Genomic DNA, 21,492 nt, shown 5'->3' with positions numbered 1-21,492 from the left:
CTTTCTTCTCTTGAATTTAATTCCCTTGATAGCAGGGACATCTGACACCCTTCATCACCTTTTTCTTGACTTCTGTCAATTATCTGTCCTACCTATGCTTGAATGAGTATCCAGGATCTTAAAGGTACTTACGTCCCACTTATCTTTTCTCTATGATAACATGGTATCCTAATTTTGGATCTACTTTCAGATTCTGTCTGTCCTTCAAAGAGCCAAATCTTGTCCTTTCTCCTGTGTTCTGACACATGTTCATTACGCAACACAACTGGGCTACCTAGAATCATAACTTAGCCTTTCTCTGACCCAGTTCTACTTTCTAAGCACATATGACATCATTTCATGAGATTTTTTTTAATTAAAAAAAATTTTTATTTTAATTATTCCTTAGGAATAAATTTTTAATTTATAATTTAGGAGAGAGATTACTGTTAAGACTCCTAAAAAGCAATAATAAGACAAATAAAATTAGAAGGAAAAAGAGGTAAAATAACCCAACTACTCTAATAAATCTAGGCTTAATTTCAGACTTTGCTAATATGCTTACATAGTTAAAATCAGAGAATATTATCTTTAAGATTTAAAAGGGAACTGCTTTTTCTTTTTATGTGCTCTCAGATAAGAACACTTCCTACTATATCTTATAAACTGTCTTACCATAAATTTCTCAAAGTGATTTTAACTACTATACATTATAAACAATAGGAGAAATGAATAAGTCAATTTCTGACATAAATGTACATATAAACTACTAAGCCTCAGTACTGACTATTATGACATATCTAAAATGTAACCTGTTAGGAATAGATTCATTTCTTTTAGACTTTAATCTTTTTTTAAAAAAATACATATGTGCTTTTCTGTTTATAAAGTATACTTAGGTGAATTTAGAACAAAGGAAAATGTACTTTGAAGTTTTAAAACATTTAGAATCATTTAGATGTACTACTAAACTAAAATAATCTTTGGTCAGAAGCAGTAAAATTCTTACCTAAGATGCATACTGTCTGAAGGAGAGAGTTGCGATTCTGCTGCCTTGCTTTGTAATCCAGAGAGGGGTTTTCAGGGCTTTTTCCTTCGAAGTACCTGCTGGAGATGAATCTAGCAAATATTTTTGCCCAGAGAATTTCTGCCACTAATTAAGCCTTAAATGGATATGCCACATAGGATAGATTGTATTTAAATTAAACCATTTTAAATTATTAGTCAGAAACAATATCAAATCCTATGACTGAATCATAATTCTTATTTGATAAAACTGTTTGTTTCGTTTTACTGTTAAAAACAGTGCAGTTTTTCCCTTTAGTAGGTATGCACTGCATTGTAAAACAACGATGTCTTTTGTTGTCAGCCAAACTAGAGAAATGAGTAATTTGCCTTATTCAGATTTATTCCATTCATCGCCTTTGAGTTAGTTTCTTCTTAAGGAGGAGCACATCTTACAACTTTTGTCTTTTTGACCTCAATATTTGTTTAAAGGTTATAAGAAAATATGTTCTTAAAATCTTGATAATTAGAAGAAATAATCTCTTAAATATTAATAGCTTTGTATTTTATCATATTATAAATTAAAACTTTAAGGTTCTTAAGTTCTTCAGTGAATGTGTTTTGGGGTTCAGTCTTGATAATGAAAAGGGAAGTTTTCTTTTTCTTAAATTGTATATTAAGAGTTTAACATTTTAAGTTCACAATCCATTTTGAGTTTTTTTTTATACAAGGTTTGAGATTCAGATTGAGGTTCTTTTTGTTTTCCTTGGCCTATGGATGTTCAGTTGTTCTAGCACTATTTGTATAAAGGCAATCCTTTTTCTCTTGATTTGCTTTTTCACTTTTGTCAAAAAGTGAACAAAAAATAGATGGGACAAATAGATACAGGATTTAAACCAACCATATTAATAATTGCATTAAATGTAAATGTTCTAAGCAGCCTAATTAAGAGGCAGAGATTGTCGCCATGGAAAAAAAACAAGGCCCAACTCTATGCTACCCACAAGAGACCTATTTTAACTATACAGATACAAATATATTAAAAGTAAAAAGATGAATCAAAAGATTAGGTGCCTGGATGGAACTGAGGGTAACTGAGGATAATTCTAAGATTTGTACTGTGGGAGTTTACATGGTTGATAACACAATTAACCAAATTAACCAAATAGGATATTGAAGAACTGACTCATAGCTGATTGGTGATGAAGGTAATGAGTTCATGTTAATGTTTGAACTTGTTGTGTTTGAGATGTTTGCCACATATCCATGTGGAAATCTTTAGTATCCGGTTGGAAATATGGATCTGGAACTTGAAAGCATGGCTTTAGTCAGAAACACAGACTTAGGAGTAATATAGATATAAAGCTGTGATAGTGGCTCAGCCAGCATATATATTGGCAAGAGGATCCAGAGGCATACCAACTATAAAGGACCAGTGAAATAAAATGGGAAAGATCTGTCAGCAAGTTCAAGGCCTGCCAAAAATTTTCTATTTTCTATTCTAGTTTCCTTTTGTAAAACAAAACAGTCTCAGAATTTGCCTTAGGATAGTACAAAAACATTTCCTGTATTGTAGGTCCAATAATATTCCTGAAATACCCAGAAAACAATAGCAATTCCTGCCTTTCACTTCTCCTATTGTTAATTTTTCTACTAGCACTAGAAACTTTGTACTTACTCGGATAATCAGAATCTTTTTTTAGGAACACCTTAACTTGATAGCCTTGGAGTCCTTTACTCTCTGGACAAGTTCGTGCTTGCTTTAGAATTGTATGTTAATTATGAAAAATCATGTTGAAGAGACATATAGCTTCTACTTTTTCTATCAATGTTATTTATTCAGTGGAATTTATACTAATCTTGCTGACAGTGAGAGTCTGGTTTCCTTCACAAGATTAAGTAGCAAAACAGAGTAAAGTGTTGTACAGAGAGCAATTATGCTGACAGTTAATGTGAGTAGATAATTAATGACATGAGCCAGCTTGCCTGAGTTGAAGAGAAAACTACTGCCTGAGTCCTGGATGGAAACAATGCTACAGAATGACATACATATATTTTACTTTCAAAAGTTACAATATTTCATTAAATTTTTTTTTACAGTTTTAAAAAAAATCAATCACTCTATTGGTTATCTGTTAGCAACTTGAAACAGCTAACATTTATTATCTCACAATTTCTGAAGGTCAGGAATCTGGGTGTGGCTTTGCTGTGTAGTTTTGACTCAGAGTTTCTCATGAAAGATCCTTAAGTTGTCAACCAAAAGCTGCAGTCAGTTTAAGGCTTTACTGGGGCTGGAGAATCTACTTCCATGTTCACTCATATGGTTGTTGGCAGGCCTCAGTTCTTCACCAGCTGATGGCCATAGGATTCATTTCTTTGCCATGTGGGCCTCTCCATAGGGCTGCCCATTTCATGGCAGCTGCTTCCTCTTGGAGAAAGAGATGAGAGAGAGAGAGAGAACCCATGATGGAAACTGCAGTTTTTTTATAAACTAATCTCAGAAATGACATGCCATCACTTCTGCCCTATGCTATTGTACACAGAGACTAACCCTGGTACAATTTAGGAGTGGTCTACACCAGGGTATAAATACCAATGTCAGGGAATATTGGGTTGATCGTGGAGACTGACTGCCATACTTGTCATTTAGTGTCAATTAGAAAGCAAATTATATCATTACTTTTTTGTTTGCGTTTTGCTATAGTTAAGTTAACCCATGATAGCTATGTTGTATGTTAACATTCTAGAAATATTTACTGAGTGTCCATTATATACTAGGCACTGGAATTTTAAGAACATTCTCAAAGTCCCATGTCGACTCAATTAGTCCTGGTTGAAATCCCTCAATGAGTTTATCTCTTGCTATTTCCTTGCTGTGCAATCTATATTTTAGCTTTATGGAACTGATAATTTCTGTCTCAAGGGTTTATGTACCAGGTGCCATTCTAAGCACTTCGCATTTGTCATCTCATTTAATTGTCAAAACAGCTCTGAGAAAGTATTATTTCCCTTATTTTATAAATGAGCTTCTGAACCTTCTATTTCTCTTCTTTTTACTTAAAACAACATCTGGTCTTCTTTTTAGGATTCAACTCAAGCATAACCTTTTCCAAGAAGTTTTCTCTAATGCACCTAATCTGGATTAGGTGTTCCTCTCTTGATTTACTTATCTGTTTTCTTCATTAGACTATAAACTGTAGCATAAGAGTTAAAAACAAGGGCTCTGGAATAAATAGCCATTTCCTGGATCCACCATTTACTAACTGTGACTGGGCAATTTACTACTGTCCTTCACTTGTAAAATGGCATTAAAAAAAATAGTACCTTCCTCCTAGAGTTTGTTTTGAGAATGAAGTAATGTAAGTAATGTGCTTCGTGCTATGCCTGGCATTCAATAAATGTTATCTATAAAGTCTTCGAGGGCAATATTCACAACAACCCTATGTGGTAGGTACTATTATTAGTGTGGTATTTCTCCTAGCATCTCTAGATGAATGGATGAGTGATTGGATGATAGATGGAGTGGTGGGGAGTGGAGCTAATTGTAGGGCTGGACAACTACATGGAAACATGGTTAAAAGCGTAAAAACAGTCAAAGAAAGAATGAAAGAGAAAATGAGCAAAAGAATATGTCTTTTCATCCTAGTATACCAGCTAACAGCATAAGTTCTAGAAACAGGTAGACATGGATTTAAATCACTGCTCCATTACTTATTAGCCATATAACATGGGGCAAATTTCTAAACTTCTATGCTTCAGGTTCTTTTTCTGTAAATTGGAGATACCTACTTTATAGACTTTTTATGAGGATTAAATGTGATAATGTATGTAAAATATTTAGCATAGAACCTGGCATATAAATGCTCAATAAACATTAACTAGTACTATTATTAAATTGAAAGACTCATAAATACAGAGTTTTGGTAGCTAGGGAAATAAAATAAGATGACTAATAATAGGATTATGGTAATGCTTTAAATCATTAATCACAGTTATCAAAATTAGGCACAATAGAAAGATCATGGTGGTTATTCTTCCTTATTGTACTGTATCCTCACTGGTCAATAAAAAATTTTTGCCTAGTAGGTCTGAGGTAAAGTTAAAAATTAATCCTTATAAACTAAAGTTACTGAAATATTTCTAATATTCTGCCTTCTTACCCTATCATCACTTTAGCCCAAATGCTGGGAAAAGAAGAACCAAAAGTCTTCTGCCAGCTATTGACTGTGTTATGCTTTAGGGAATTTCCGAGTTTCATAGTGAAAACTGTACTTTTTACATCTGACAGACCTCAAATTTGCCTGAGTTATTAGTATTCTAGAAAGTAGAATTTGGGGACCAGTTGAACGGAGGCATTTTGAAACCTAAAAAGATAAGAAATGAAGCTGTTACAACAATAATGTTATTTAAGAAAGAAGAGTGGGCTGGTGAGGTGGCCCACCCTTATAGTCCCAGTACTTTGGGAGACTGAAGTGGAAAGATCACTTGAGGCCGGGGTTCAATACCAGCGTGGGCAACATAGCAAGACCTTGTCTCTGCAAGAAATAAAAAAATTAGCCAGGTGTGGTGGTGTGTGCCTGTAGTCTACTTGGGAGGGTGAGATGGAAGGATAGCTTGAGCTCAGGAATTCAAGATTGCAGCCACTATACTCTGCCACTACACTCTAGCCTGGGTGACAGAGGGCTTTGCCTTCTTCCACTGTGCCAAAGAATTTGTGATCAAGGGCCAGAGTCAATATTAATTCTATAATTTTGTTTTAACTAAGAAGACCCATTATTTAAAATTGTAATTGCACTCATAGATACAGGCTTTCTTTGTTAAAGGTTTCAAAAAAAGGGGCATCTCTTATATTTCCTTTTTGTTTTTTAAAAAAATTAATATATTAATAAATAGAAAAATGAAAGGAGCTTAAAAATCTAGTTAATATAATTATAGAAAGCAATTGTAAACTTATTTTAAACTCTCATCTTTATTGCTAAGAAAGAAATGTCCTATATTGTAATATTCAAGGTTTACTTATAATTATTAATACAAAGTGGGGAAATAAAAAGCATCCTGCAGACATTCTAGGCATGACCTAGGTCATTGACAGTCTAGGCTTGAAATTAATCATTAGATTTTCTGAACTCCTATTATACTGTCTTAGTCTGTTCTGACTACCGTAACAAAATACCATAGACTAGGTAGCTTATGAACAACAGAAATGTATTTCTCACAGTTCTGGAAGCTGGGAAGTCCAAGATCAAGGTGTCAGCAGGCTCAAAGTCTGGTGAGGGTCTATTTTCTGCTTTGCAGATGGCGTCTTCTCTCTGTGTCCTCACAGAGTCAAAGGGGAAGGCAGCCTTCTGGGGCCTCTTTTATAAAGGTACTAATAATTCCTTTCAAGAGGGATGTGCTAAAACTAAATTGTGCCTGGAGAACCTTATGTTGCTTTTACATGTCAAATCTGTATTGTACCCATATCTGACCAATCTTTGATTTTAAGGCTCTAGGGCAAGAATGATCCAGGGGTTTCCAAAGCCAGAACAAGTATAGAAATAGTAACATATGCATATCAACAAAAATCACTTGCTAGGAACCTGAGCCCAGCCAATAACCTTATTCCTACTGTCTCAGATCTAGTTTACTTTCAGCATTGGAAACTTCTAAGGATTATAAAATTCTGGGAACTTGGAGCAGGTCCACCTAGAAGTAGTAGCAACAAAGCCCAAGACTAGTGAAATCCTTTAGTAATGTTAGCTTAATTTTCTAAGTTTGTTTTATTTTGTTAAAAACAAAACTATACAATGTTCAATCCCTAAATGATTTTAAACACAAAACTTTGGCACTATGAATAGATTACATGTGACACAATATTTACTATCATGGAATAATATATATGGGAAAAGGGTACTAGTTAGATTTCCATAGAGAAAAATTTGGTGATGTTGATTCTCTCATATAGAGGCCCTAGTTAAGAGGCAGGAATTATTTGAGGAAAGTGACTTTAATTGTGATCATTCAGTCATAGGGATATAATTTTTTTTAACTTGTTTACAAATCTTAGTCATCAACGTTATTAATAGATAATTTGATGCCTCCTCACTTCAGCAGTCTAAGCATATTTACTCCTGACCTTGGAACTTTAATTTGCTCTTCTTGTGCTTTTCCATTCAGTCATAACCCTCTCTTCCTTCAAAATTTGGCAAAGCATCCTTGACTTTCATCATATTCAGACACATGGTAAGAACCACCCAGCTGAGTGTGGTCTGGATCAACTGACCTAAGACACATGGGAAACAATACATAACTTGTTTCAAGCCACTGAGTCTGGTGGTGGTGGTTATAGTCAGTGGGCAAATATAATACTTCCCCTTAAGAACTTTCCTATTCCTCTTTTAATGTCTGTTTCTCACACTGTATTAGTTCCCTTTATAGTATTAATTCTTCCTACAGTATGAATTTTTATCCATTTTACACATATACCTTGTAGGAATTTTTGTCTCATCCTTTCAGTTAGAATAAGATCTTTTCTTTGGATTAGGAAGGTAACTTAGGGAAAATTCTACAAAGAAGCTTCAACAAGATTTTATCTTGACTGTTAGAAGGAAGACAGACCCTCATTGGATACAACTGTTATGGCCATGGAAGCCAGTACTGATGAGAGAGGACTTTTGACTTCTGTAATGCTTCATTCAGATGAGTGGCTATTTTAGTTTAATTGCATGAATTTTGTCATCTCCCTTGGAGCTGCCTCCCAGAGCTGTTATCTCAGCCATCCTCAAATAAACCTTGATCTAATTTTAGAAATGTTGGCTAATTTTGAGTTAGGAATTTCTTTCTTTAACTAATATTTAAAAATTAAGAGAAAAAATATAAAAATATTGTATGTATTACATTTTTAAAAAATATTTAGAAAATACCCAATACCACAAAATAATTTAGTTTGAAATAAAGAAAATAAAAATTTTTGAAACAGGACCTAATCAAATTGATATACCTTTCATTTTCTTTGAGAATTTTGACCAAGATATAAATTTAGAAAATACATTTTCAAAGATTTTTAGGGACAAAGTTGTTTGAAGTGTTTATGTATATAAAATTGTGTGTCATTAACCTAACATTAAGTTTTTAAGTTCTTAAAAATATCTGCTCAGTCTATAATTTAGCAAAGGAATTGCTCTTTTGAAAGACTTTTTTTTTTTTTTTAAGACAGAGTCTCACTGTGTCACCCAGGCCAGAGTATAGTGGTACAATCATAGCTCACTGCAACCTCATACTGCTGGGCTCAAGGGTTTCTCCTTCCTCAGCCTCCTGAGTAGCTAGACTATAGACGCCACCACGCCCAGCTAATTTAAAAAATTTTTTTTGTAGAGACAAAGAGTCTCACTATGTTGCCCAGGCTGGTTTCAAGCTCCTGGCCTGCAGTGATTCTCCCGCCTCAGCCTCCCAAAGGGCTGGGATTACAGACTTGAGCCACTGCACCCATCCTGAAAGACTTTTTAAAAATTGCTTTAATTACTTTTAATGAAAATCTAATTGGAACTTTGGGCCTATTTTTCTTATTTTTCAAGTTTGATCTGGTTATAAAAATTGTTCAGCACTGTCAAAATACTCATAGTTTATCATTTTGTGGGGGAGGGTATTATACCAGATGGTTACCCTGGAGGAGAAAATAATATTTTATACAAGTTCTTTTTATTTGGTAAATTATGTAATTATGTTAAGCAAATATTGTAGAAGTTGGAGATAGTTATCTCTGATTAAATAAGATTGCTTTCTGTTGTTTTCTGCTGGAAGAATGATTATCAAGAGCATTTGGCTTTATTAAACAGTATGTAATACCATGATTAGCCTTGGTAAAATTAGTTTATATGCTTGTTTTATTGCTGCTTTTTATTATACTAAAAATTAATGAAAGATCATAGTATAGTCATAGTGGGTAAGAGCTCAGATTATGGGGACTGAGTAAATTCAAATCCTGTTTTGCCACTTGTTAACCTCAGTTTCCCCATCTGTAAAATGGAGATAGTGATTCCTACATCATGGGGTTTTGGTGAAAGTTAAATGCACACACAGAAGAAATATTTACTAAATGGTAACAATTATTGTTAGTAACAGATGTTAATGTGATTTCTTTTCAGTAAATGGATAAAGGTTTGGATAAAGCTAAAAAATAATAGTTAAATTAATAAAATGTTTTTAATAAAAAGTCATAAATATTCTAATACTTTAGTTTTAGGAAGCTTTTTATTTGTTCATTTTAAAATAGTTTGAGTTTTGGTTTTTATGTTTATAAACCTCAAATATTTCACACTCAGAAAATATTAATATTTCTAATGTATTCAGTCACAATTTAGCTATTTCTGACCCACAAACTGAATAATGATAACACTTAATTCATAGGTTTATTTTGAGGATTAAATGAGATAATACATTTGAATAAAACCTTTGTAACTGAAAGTATTTTAATTCTTGTCTAAGCAAACCATGAAAGTAATAGACACATCATTCTATTTTTGTCAGGTTTTTTTTTGTTTGTTTGTTTGTTTTAGAGATGGGGTGTTGCTCTGTCTGTCACTCAGGCTAGAGTACAATGTCCTGATCTTAGCTCACAGCAGCCTTGAACTCCTGGACTCAAGGGATCCTCTCACTTTGGTCTACTGAGTAGCTGGGATTACAAGCTTGAGCCACCACGCCTGGCTTGCCAGTATATCGTTAACTAACTAGCTAATTTAGCATTCAGTGCCCAAAAGGATAAATTTCATACCAGGATTGTACAAATGAGCGTGGATGCCTCCTCAAACTTTTCATCCAGGGCACCTCCTGTGCTTTTACCTTAGTTCTGGCCCTATTTTCTATTGCTTGTAGAAATTTTTTTCTCTTGAAATTGTGTTGATGACATACTACTGCTGAAATAGAAGTAGCCCAGAATATATCGGTAATTTTACATTTTCAGTTTTGTTTATTGCGAAGTTAAAGATGTAAGTAAATAGTAGAGTTTCCTTTTTTTTAGTTTCACAGATTAACAAACAGAGTTAACTCTTGAGTTATATGCATCCAGCTCCAAAGTTATTTGCTGTCACTGGACCTGCCTGGCATATTCTTCAGACACACTGGAGCTAGGAAGTTAGAAATTTATAGAAAATTGGGTCACTTGTAGCAGGGCTAAGGCAATGTGGATTGTGGTGAGCCCTGTCACCTAGACTACTTTCCTCAAAGCAACACAGTCATTCAGTTATTCAGTAAATATTTTTAGAACCTCATTTCTCTGCTAAGTGCTAGGGATGTAATAGGGAGCAAGACACAATTGAACCAGCTATCTCTACATTAGTAATTTATGACAAGGAAAATCTTTGTCCTAAAATATAGTTTCTATTGTAATAGGTTTCCTATTTCTCTTAGAATATTCAAACTTTTTAGCATAGTTTTTAAGATTCCATGTAATCAAACAACTACCTATTTTTTAACCTTTTCTCTAGCAACCTCTCCACCACTACAACACCACTGTGCTTTAGTCACGGTGGTCTCTTTCATTTCCTAAAAGAACGCCAGTTTCTTAGCCCATGATCTCTCATCTTGTGGGAGACCTCTGCGCTTGCTCCTCTCAAGGCAGAGCCTCCTTCTCACCTTTCAAGACTCAGCACCTACGTTACCTTGGCAGATTGGTCTTCCTTTAACCCACCCCGTCTACCTGGGTCTCCCTCTTTATTATTCATGAGAGAACTCTGTTCTTTCATAGCATTTGCTGATTTTGTCATCACGTACTTATTTCCTTGTGTGTTTATTGGCTGCCTCTTCCCACCAGACCGTAAACACCATGTGGGTAGGAACCATCCCTGTATCTCCTCACCCCTGTACCCAGAGCCTGGTATATCCTAGGTATTCAATAAATGTTTGATGTTCAGTGGATAATGTTTCACAGGTAAAATAATTTTCAGTTGTACTCCAGGTTGCCTAAAGTACTCCATTGTATTCTGTTGCACTTCACTTAAAAAAAAAGCCTTTGAAATAATAGGCATTCTGAAACAGTTTATACTTTCTTTATGGCTAAAGTGCACATACTATGTTTGACTAATATTTGAGGAAAACAACATGGGGAAAGGAGTAGATTAAAAATATTTCATTTTTAAAGTACTTAGAGTATACATAACTAAGAAACTTCCATTTTTAATCTTACCCTCACTTTAAGGTAGAGTTAACCTCAAAACTTTGAACACTTTAACCTCTCACTTCATTCATTTATTCGATAACTATTTACTGAGCCCCTACTGTGTGCCAGGCAGTTTTAAACATTGGGAATACTGTTGTAAGATAGGCGAAGCCTATGCCTTCTTGCTTCTTGCATGCTAGTAAGAGAGACAGTTAATAAACAAATGAATTCATGGTATAATCTCAAGTAGTGATCAATGCTATGAAGAAAATAGAGCAGAGTTAGGAGTAGCAAGTATGTGGGAATTATGGCTGTCTTAGACAAGCTGTTCAGAGAAGGCCTTGCTTAGGAGGTTCTCTCTGAGGAGAAATGTGAATAATGCAGTGGGGTTGAGTCATGGAAGCTCGGGTGAAAGAGCATTCCAGACAGAGGAAACAGTGAACACAAACTCTGAGACAGGAAGACTCATGCCACATTCATAGAATAGAACGATGACCAGTATGGCTGGAGTAACAAGAGTGGTAGAGAGTGAGGTCTGAGAGGGGGCAAGGGGCTAGATAGACCTCATGTAGTATTTTGGAAACCAAGATAAGGTGTTTGGATTTATTCTAAACATGATAGGAAGCCACTGGAGGGTTTTTAGTGTGGAGGTGTGTGTAGGGAGTAATTTATTAGCTTTGTTGAGGAGAGCTGGGAAGGCACCAAGAGTAGAAGTATGGAAACTAGTTTGTAGGATGCTTTTGCAGTAGTACAGACAAGAGATAATAATGGCTTAAACTCTAGCAATGTTATTGGTAATGAAAAGAAGTTAGACTTGGAATATATTTTGAATTTAGGGACAGCATGACTTGCCTGGTGGCTTGGATAATAGAGTGTGAGGGAGAGAATTACTAAAGATAACTCCTTGTGTTTTTGCTTTGGGCAACTGGATATAAGGAGTGATTTATTGCTATGGGAAAACACTGAGGAAAAGCAGGATATTTTCGGGGGGATAGTAGAGGATGATTTAAGTTTATTTTATACACAGACGTCAAGTGAAGATGTTGAGTAAGGTAGAAGAGGACAAATGCTTCTGAAATAACCCTTCAAAGCTATCAGTATGTGACAATTGGAGGATTGTTTACCCTTATGTCCCTACTTCCTAGCTTAGGGTCTGGTATAGAATAGATACAAGTACTAGGTTGATGGATGGGTAACTAGGCATACATTCATACATTTGAACAAATACAGTATCCTTTGTATAATGGCATTTATAGGTATAAATAAGAATCACAACCATAATAATATCAAATATTTACATAGCACTTACTCTGTGCCAAGCACTGTTCCTAATGCTTAACATGTATTACTTCAATTACCATAACATTATGATTTAAATTACTATTATTATCATCCGTATCTCTGCTCTGCATTTGAGAAAAGTGAGTCTTAATGAAATTAAGCAACTTGTCCGAGGTCGTGTAACAAAAAGGCCAGGATTTGAACCCCTGTGGTGTGGCTCCAGAATTTATGCTCCTATCCACTACACTATACTTCTTCACATTATCATACCATACTCATGATCATAAACCTGTAACTATATATCTGTGTGGCTGTTTGGTATTAGGGGGGTGGAGTGATAAAAGTGATACTTGAGTGAAACATAAAGACTATTGGTGAAAAAAATGCCACTTTAATCCTTGAAGGAGGAATTTACTTTAGCATAGTCCTATTGGGCTAATCTGAAGCATGAACCAGGTCTTAACCCATATCTGAAAAGTAAGTAAAATGCCTAATTAGTAGTATACTTAAGTCCTATCTCCTAAAATGTCTTTGTTTGAGAGAAAAATGGTGGTAGGCCACTCCTGCTGATATGTGAGTTTACACCTGTACTATTGAGTTAAATAAAGGTATTCAGTTCATCAATGGCTAGAAAATGTAAAACATTGCATATAACAATACATGTATTATCTGGAATGATTTTGTAGGAAGTGAATATTCCCTAATGAATGTAGCAAAGAATGACTTGAGAATCAAAATTACATTATGGGAGTTGTAGAGTCTCCTGCTTTTTCCAAATTATATATGCCACTTTCTCTTCTGATGCTTCCATTGGAGACATGCCTACCACCACCCCCACTTTTGAGAATTATTGCTGTAGTGAGTCACTGTTACAGAGAGTAGCCCATATTCTATTGGTCCCCTGGAAATGAAAAAGGGTTGAAAACTATCAAGCTTTTGCCGTGATGCATGTAATGACTATATGATTTCATGTCTCTTTATTCAGAACTTATCAAGTATCTACTTGACATCTAGAGAGGAAAAACTAAATTTAAAGAGACAGGGATTTTTTTCTCCTGAAAGTTCAGAGTTGAGCAAATCTTTAACAGATTTATATATACATCCAAGAGATTCAAAGAAAATAAACCAAATCACTGAAAGGAGAGAAAAGAGTTGAATGTTCAAGTGACTACAGTGTACACACTTGTCATTTAATCCTGCAAAATGGGTGCTGTTATTCCTGTTTTTCAGGTAATGAAATTGAGGTTCAGGGAACAAAACTTTTCATTACTAGTAAGCTAGTAAAGTTTGGAGAATAGAATTTGAGCTTACATCTCTCTAATTCCAGAACCTATGCTCTTACTGCAAATGGCTTCTTCTTTTTTTTCCCCCCAAATTCTTTATTCTTTTTTTGTTGAGATGAGTTGAGAGCAGAATGAATAAGAAAAAATAGTGTTTAGTAATCTATTACTTAGGCATGAGTAGAACTTCCTATTCAAAAGGATCATTGAGTAATCTGCTATTTCTTTTTCTTTCTTTTTAAATTTCTTCTCCCTACATAGTTTTTCTGTGTCTACTGAGTTGCTTTCTTGTTTGTTTTGTTTTGGCACTTTTATATTAGAGATTTTCCTGAAATATCTGATTGCCATTCATATGTAAGAGTGAATCACTAAAAATTAGCAGAAGCTTTGAACACCTGAGTGGGGTTTGTGAACTTAATTGTATGGTTATTTGGTAGGACGATTCCTCAAGAAACCCCCACTTAATATCTTTCTCTTGGACTTATCACATTACTCAGTTCTGACTCTTCTGATTTCACGCCAGGATATGAATGATCATGGTTGCAAATGTTCTAGGGTGTGGAGACAGGAAGCAGTCTGGTATATACAACATTCATTATCTAAACTTTTCCTTAATTTGGTTGTTTTTAGTATGGTGACTTTTTCCTTGATTCTGTCTAGAGTCCCCCAGTACAGAGAATTCTGTTTTATACTCTCTGAATAATAAACCTTCATTTTTCTTCCATCAGTATAGAGAGGCTAAAAGGAGGAGAAGATCTAGAAGTCTGTCTTATTCCTAAGCAGACTTCAACCAATCCTTCTGTTGTTAACCGCCTTTATATCCACTGCCCATGGTACCTGGTATCACCACTTCCAGAACCTTTTGGTGGGTTAAGAATTCATTTGGTTTGCCTATGGCTTTCCTTACTGCTGGGTTTCAATTTAGCTTTTGTTCATCTACTGAGTGGGTTACCACTTGTCCATCCTTTTTCCAGCTTTTAAAATTTTGTATCTGAAAGGTTTATATCTTCTAAAATAAATTCATTTATTGCCATTTTAGTGGGGTTTTAGGAGAGAGAGTTAATACGTTCATTAAATTCACCGTCTTTAACCGGTTTTGTTTATCTTTTAAAGATTGAGTTTAACTTAGTTTATTGTGGTTTCAGTTATGTAAAAATTTTCAGTTTGTATGTATTCTGATTTGTTCATCTTTTTCTTTATAACTTCTGAGTTTTGTTCAAACCTACAAAGTCCTTTCTTAAGTTATAAAGATATTCCCTTATATTTACTTCTAATACTTTTTTAGATTTGTTTTTTAATATAATTAATTGGTTTTGTGTGCATTGTGAAGGTGTAATGATATAACCTTTTTCAAATTGCTAGTTGATTTTTCAAATACTATTTAGTATAGACTATTTGTATAGACTGTATAGACTATTATTCATATTTTTAAAGAATCTTATATTCTATAGTGTTTTATATTTTCAATTACTGATATGCTACTTCCATTTTTGATATAAACGTCTGATTTTTTTTGTCTATCTTTTCTGTTTTAGTTTAAGTACTGAGAGTAAAATACTTATGGCACCCTTTTTTATAGACTCAGCGTATGTACTTGTAGTCACCTCTAGACAATTACAGTTTTTGAATGTTTTTAATGATTTTTACTGATAGTCTTACCTTTTTGTAAATTATATTTTTTAAAATTACACTTTTAAACTTTTTGCTTGGATATAGAAATGTAATTATTTTTCCGTATTGATTTCATAGCAACATTCTTGATAATATCTCTCATTTTAATAATTTCTCTGTTGATTCTTTTTGAGTTTCCCATATTGACAGTCAAACCATCTGTGGATAATGGTATTGTTATTTCTTTTTTTCCAATTCTTTAATCTTTTATTTCTTCTTCTTGTCTCATTGAGTTGGCTGGGATCTCAAGTACAATGCTGAATAGAAAGCATGATACTGGTCATTCTTCTCTTGTATTTGATTTTTTAAGGGGAATGCTTTTAATGTTTCACCATTACATATAATGTTTGCTGTAGGGTTTTTGTTTATTTGTAGATGCCATTTATCAAATTACAAAGTAACTTTCTGCTCTTGGTTACTGAGAGTTTTCTTTTTTTGAAATTATGAATAGGTTTTAAAATGAGATTTTTTTTACATTGATTTTGGTAAGATTTTTCACCTTAGATTTATTAGTGAGGTGAATTTTATTACAGATTTTCTAACATTGAACGAACCTTGCAACCTGGATAAACTCAACTTGGTAATGACGGGGTTTTTTTGTTTGTTTGTTTTTGTTCTTTTTTTACATTGCTGATTTGGGTTGCTAATACAGTTGTCTCTTGGTATACAAAATGGGGTTGGTTCCAGGAACCCTCATGGATACCCAAATCCTCACATACTCTAGTCCCTTACTCAATCCTGTGGAACCTGCATATACAAAAAGTCAGCCTTCCGTATAGGTGGGTTTCACGTTCTGCGGATACTGTATTTTTTATCTGCATTTAGTTGAAAAAAATCCAAGCATAAGTGGGCAGTTCAAACCCATGTTGTTCAAGGGCCAACTGTATTTATTGTTTAAGATTTTTGTATCTCTGTTTATGAGTGAAAATAGGCTATAAGTTACTTTTTTGTAATGTTTTTGAACAGGTTTTAGTATTAGTATTGTACTAGCTTTATAAAATGAGATAAAAAATGTTTCTACTTTTTCTCTTTGAAGAGTTTGAGCAAAAGTGGAATTATCTATCCCTTGAATGTTTGATAGAATTCACTGGTAAAACCAAATAGGCTTAGTGTTTTCTTTGTGGCAAGATTTTTAATTACTGATTCAAATTCTTTAATAATTATGGGACTATTCAAGTTATTTTATTTCATTTTTATCGAGTTTTGGTAATTTATGCTTTTTTTGGAATTTTCTACTTGGTCTGAGTTTTCTAATTTATTGATATAAAATTATTTATAACTCTCCCCTATTAACTTTCTAATCTTTGTGATTATGTCCCACTTTTCATCCTAATACTGCTTGTCCCTTCTCTTTTTCTTGATCAATCTGACTAGAGGTTTGTTTTATTTTATTAGTTCTTTCCAACCAATTGTTAGCTTTGTTGATCAAATGTTATCTTTGTTTTCATTTTCATTAAATTCTGCTCTGTATTTCCTTCTTAAGCCTTCTTTGGGTCTTTCTGTCTTTTCCCCTAACTTCTAACTTCTTTTCTAATATAACCATTTAAAGTTATACATTTTGCTATTCCTTTATTGAGTGTAGCACAAAAATTGGCAATTCACCGCAGCACTCACCTGGCTTGTGGATATCGCTGCCGTGTTGTCTGTGACCAGCCTCACGGGCCATCATCCTCCCTCTCGGGTGGCAACAGAGGGAATTTCAAAGTGGAGAAAGGGATTTCATTCTGATATACAAATTGCCACCGTAAATTGTGCCTAAAATTCATAGTGCTTGCCATGTCAAACAATAAGATTGTGATATGTATATAAGAAAATTATACTTACTAATGTTATTTTAATCTCATCTTGTTTCAAATAGGATTCACCTTTATTTGATCTTATTAAACAGTCAAAGGACCGAGAAGGACCAGCTGATCACCTTGAATCTGCTTGTCCTCTTAATCTTCCTCTCCAGAATAATCACACTGCAGCAGACATGTAAGTATAAAATATGCTATCCATTCAAACTGCAAATAGATTTTGAGCTTCAGTATAATGCAAGATACTATGTAGAAACTGTAGGGAATAGAATTTTGAATAAGATATTGTTTCTGCTTTTAAGAATTATGGGCCATCTACAGTGGTTCATACCTATAATTCCAGCACTTTGGGAGGCCAAAGAGGGTCAGTTGAGGCCAGAAGTTTGAGACCAGCCTGGGAAACATAGTAAGACCCTGCCTCTAGAAAAAAAATTAAGAGACAAAGTTACCCAGTGTGTTGGCATGCGCCTGTAGTCCTAGCTACTCGGAATGCTCGGGCAGAAGGTTCTCTGGAGCCTGGGAGTTTGAGGTTTTATTGAGCTATGATTGTGCTATTGTACTCCAGCCTGGGCAACAGAGCAAGACCCTGCTTAAAAAGAAAAAGAATTAGGAATATAAGATACATGACCCAAATAAGGAGTACATACAAAGGAGTAAAAAGTGCTACTGAATCACCTAGGATTGGTGTAATGACAACAGTTTTCAGGGCAGGAATGGCAATTTAGATAGGCCTTAAGATTGAATAGGATTTGAGCCTGGAAACTGGAGAGGAGACAGAAATGTGTTCCAAAAGCCAGAGATGATGTGAACTCAAAAGTATAACAACCAGGGAAGCAGGAAACATTTTTTACAGAGTACAGATCAGCCCATTTGGAGTGAAGCACAGGATAAGTGTAGGGAGTAGTATGGGATATGGACTGATGTTATTGATTAGTGCATGATAATGATGATGATGATGGGAAAAGAAAGCAACAGCTAATGTTTATTGAGGGCTCACTATGTGCTGGGCAATTGCTTAAGTACTTCAGATTTATTTTTTCATTTAATCTCCATAACAGCCCTATAAAGTAATAGATGCTGTTGCCAGCCTCAGTTATCTATAAAACAGGAATTAGAGAAATAAGGTAACTTGCCTAAGGTCAACAGAAATCAAACCCAATCTGTCTGATCCCAAAGACCATGCTCTTAATCACTCGCTACACTTCCTTTCCTAAAAATGTGCTTAATGTTATGTTTCTGTTTAATTCTGTGTAGGAAATGACATTGCAGTGTTCTATGATTAGTGAAGGGATCATTTTCCAGAGATATCATTTCTGTGATAACTTGTACTCAAATTATGTCTAGCATATAGAGACTCTGCCTTCATGTGTAAATTTGTTTGCTAGCTAATACTTTTATATAAACAAGTCTAGCTTTTTTTTTTTTTTTTTAATTCAGTAAGTAGTCATCTGTTAAGTGCCGGAAGTATTCTAGGCACTGGGAATACAGAAGTCAGATGGTCTAGGTCCTTCCCCTCAGAGAGCTTACATTCTAGAGGAAGAAAACAGACAGTGAACAAGTAAATTAATATGCAGGATGATTTACAGTGTAAGTACTCTAAAGGGAATCAGTAGAGCGATGTAAAAGAGAGCAACTGAAAGGGTGATAGAATGTTTAGAGATGCTTTCCTTCCTCTGATGAAGTGATGTTTTGACCTGGCACCTCAAGGGCAAGTTTGATGCTGGCCAGGCACAAATCTGTATGTTGTGTATTTCAGGCAGAACAAATAACAAGTGCAATGGCCCTAAGGCAGATCAAACTTAGCTGATTTGAAGAACAAAAAGAAATCCCAGTGACTGGGGTGTAGTGAGCAAGTGGAGAATGGTACAAGATGGGATTGGAGAGTCAAACTGGGGCCAAATCCTGTAGGTTCCCATATGCCATAGTAAGGAGTTGGATTTTATAAGGGAGGTGGGAAAGCATTTAAGCAGGGGTGTGCAGCTTGCTATAATTTGTGTTTTTAAAGGACCACTCTCTGGCTGCTATTTGAAGTACAGGTGGGCTTGAGGGAGAGAAGGGAACAGGGCAAGGAAGAAAGTGAAGAGACAAGTTTGGAGCCTATTTTACTAGTTCAAGGGAAGGATGTATATGGCATTAGAGATAGAAATGGAAACATCTGGTATATATGTAGAGATAAACTTAATAGGTTTTACATTGGATTTGAGGAATTAGGAAAATGGAGAAATTAAAAATAACTCCTAGATTTTTTACTGAAGACACTAGATGTAATGTGGAGCCATTTTTTGAGATGGGAAAAACTGGGGGAAGACAGAGCTCTGCTTTGGCCTTATTAAGTTTGAGATTCAAGTGGTGATATCCAATAGATAATTGATATTTGCACTTAAAACTCAAGAGACTAACTTTTGTCCAAGTTAAGTCAGTCTACAACGTTGTCAGTTAGTGAACTGAAGGGAAATCCAAGGTGAATAGTAGAGCAGACACTGGTCTTTGTAAAATCATTGTGTCGGTGAGTTCCTTTTCCTAGTGTGCTAGTTAATATACTATGTGCAGTAGAAACATCCATAGTAAGGTACAAATCCTACTTCTTGTTCTCTAGGTTTGTGTCTTTTAAGATAAATTTATTTACTGCCAGCTACTAAAACAAAATCAGAAAGTAGTCCTGGATTATTCTATTAAATAGAGGGCAGCACAAAATGATAGAATTGCCAGAAATTGAAAGATAATATTTGCTAATATCTCTGCCTTGACTTATGCCTGACATATTTAGTATGTAGGTATAAATCTGTCTTAATAATGTTATTTGACGTATTAATTCATAGAATTCTATACTATATAATTTAGGTGTGTGTACATGTGTGTCTCTTATGTCTTATATGTGAACCATAGTTACCAATAAAAAAAATTTTTAGAAGGAGAATCAGAGAAATATGACCATGTTTGTTATCAAAAATTGTTTTATAAGCTAGAGTTATCTTATGGTCTCAATCCCACTATAATTATTAAATTTGAACATTATACAACTGTTTTTTTCCAATAAGGCAGTAATCCCCAGGAAAAGCCATTTATTAAAATAGATATGATGATGAGAAATAGTTTTCCTATTAATCTTCTTTCCCAGCTTGCATTAAAATAGCCTACTCAGGGTATTTGGTATAGATAACAGATTAAATAGACAAGATGTATCTAGGGGTGTGTGTGTGTGTGTGTGTGTGTGCACGCACGCGCGTGCGCGTGTGCATGTGATTCTTAGCAAACTTCAAATGAAGACTTTTCCTTTGAATATATCCAGGTATCTTTCTCCTGTAAGATCCCCAAAGAAAAAGGGTTCAACTACACGTGTAAATTCCACTGCAAATGCAGAGACACAAGCAACCTCAGCCTTCCAGACCCAGAAGCCTTTGAAATCTACCTCCCTTTCACTCTTTTACAAAAAAGGTTAGTAGATTATTTTCAAGAGCATGGACTCTGAAACCAGGCTGACTAGGTTCAAATCATGGCTTTTCTATTTACTAGATGTTACCTTGGGCAAGTCACTTAATATCTCTATGCCTCAGTTTCCTCATCTGTAAAATGGAAATGATAATAATAATAATCTACCTTATAATAATCTACTTTTGAGATGATTAAATGAATTAATACTTATAAAATGCTTCCAACAGTGCACATAGTAAACACTCAGAAAATGTTAGATGTTATTGTTGCTGCTGCCATTAATTGTTATGCCTTAAAAGTAATGTTTGAAAATACTTGCTCCTAACATTACTTTTGCTGTTCAGATGAGTATGTACAGTTGAGATCATACAGTGTACTGTTGCCTAGTGCAGACATATTTCCTGGATATTTTCAGGACGTTTAAGAAGGCCAGTAACCAGGCTGGATAGCATTCTCATATTGTGTATATATGTGGGTGGGTGAGGGAATCGATTTGGATGTGTGTGCATGTGTATATACTTATAAGTGCACACCCACATGGAGCTCTTCAAAGGAGAGTAAAAGGCCTGATTCTTCTGTGGTAAGTCTTTTTCCTGATTTTATACGATTCAGAATTACATGGTGCTTTACAGGTATGTTGTAAGACCAGAACAGTGGTTTTCAAAGTGTAGTCCCCAACCAGCAGAATCTGCATCACATATAAAGTTGTAGAAATGAGGATTTGAGGGCTCTACCCTAGACCTGCTCAATCAGAAACTCTAGGATAGGGCCCAGAAATCCTTGTTTTAACAACCCTCCAGGCAAGTCTAATATATGCTAGTCTAATATAAGTATAAGAACCAGTGGATAAATTATTAGCTTTAAAAATTTCTAATTACCTGATGTAAATCTTTGAAAGGTACATATGAAAGGT

General features: G+C 34.7%; 1 protein-coding gene across 3 annotated transcripts in view; it reads left to right on the top strand.

Moving 5' to 3' along the window:
• RB1 (RB transcriptional corepressor 1) overlaps window positions 1-21,492 on the top strand; it is a 126,718-nt gene that overhangs the window by 89,045 nt on the left and 16,181 nt on the right. For all 3 annotated transcript variants that reach the window (XM_069467289.1, XM_069467290.1, XM_069467291.1), the window contains exons 18-19: window positions 17,207-17,325; window positions 20,437-20,582. In XM_069467289.1, the coding sequence (XP_069323390.1) occupies window positions 17,207-17,325; window positions 20,437-20,582 (265 nt within the window). The remainder of the gene's footprint in view (window positions 1-17,206; window positions 17,326-20,436; window positions 20,583-21,492) is intronic.

The sequence above is a fragment of the Eulemur rufifrons genome, chromosome 4 (assembly GCF_041146395.1).
Source record: "Eulemur rufifrons isolate Redbay chromosome 4, OSU_ERuf_1, whole genome shotgun sequence".
NCBI lineage: Eukaryota > Metazoa > Chordata > Mammalia > Primates > Lemuridae > Eulemur > Eulemur rufifrons.
Note: the sequence above shows the minus strand (reverse complement) of the source record. Positions and strands in the feature narration are given on the sequence as shown.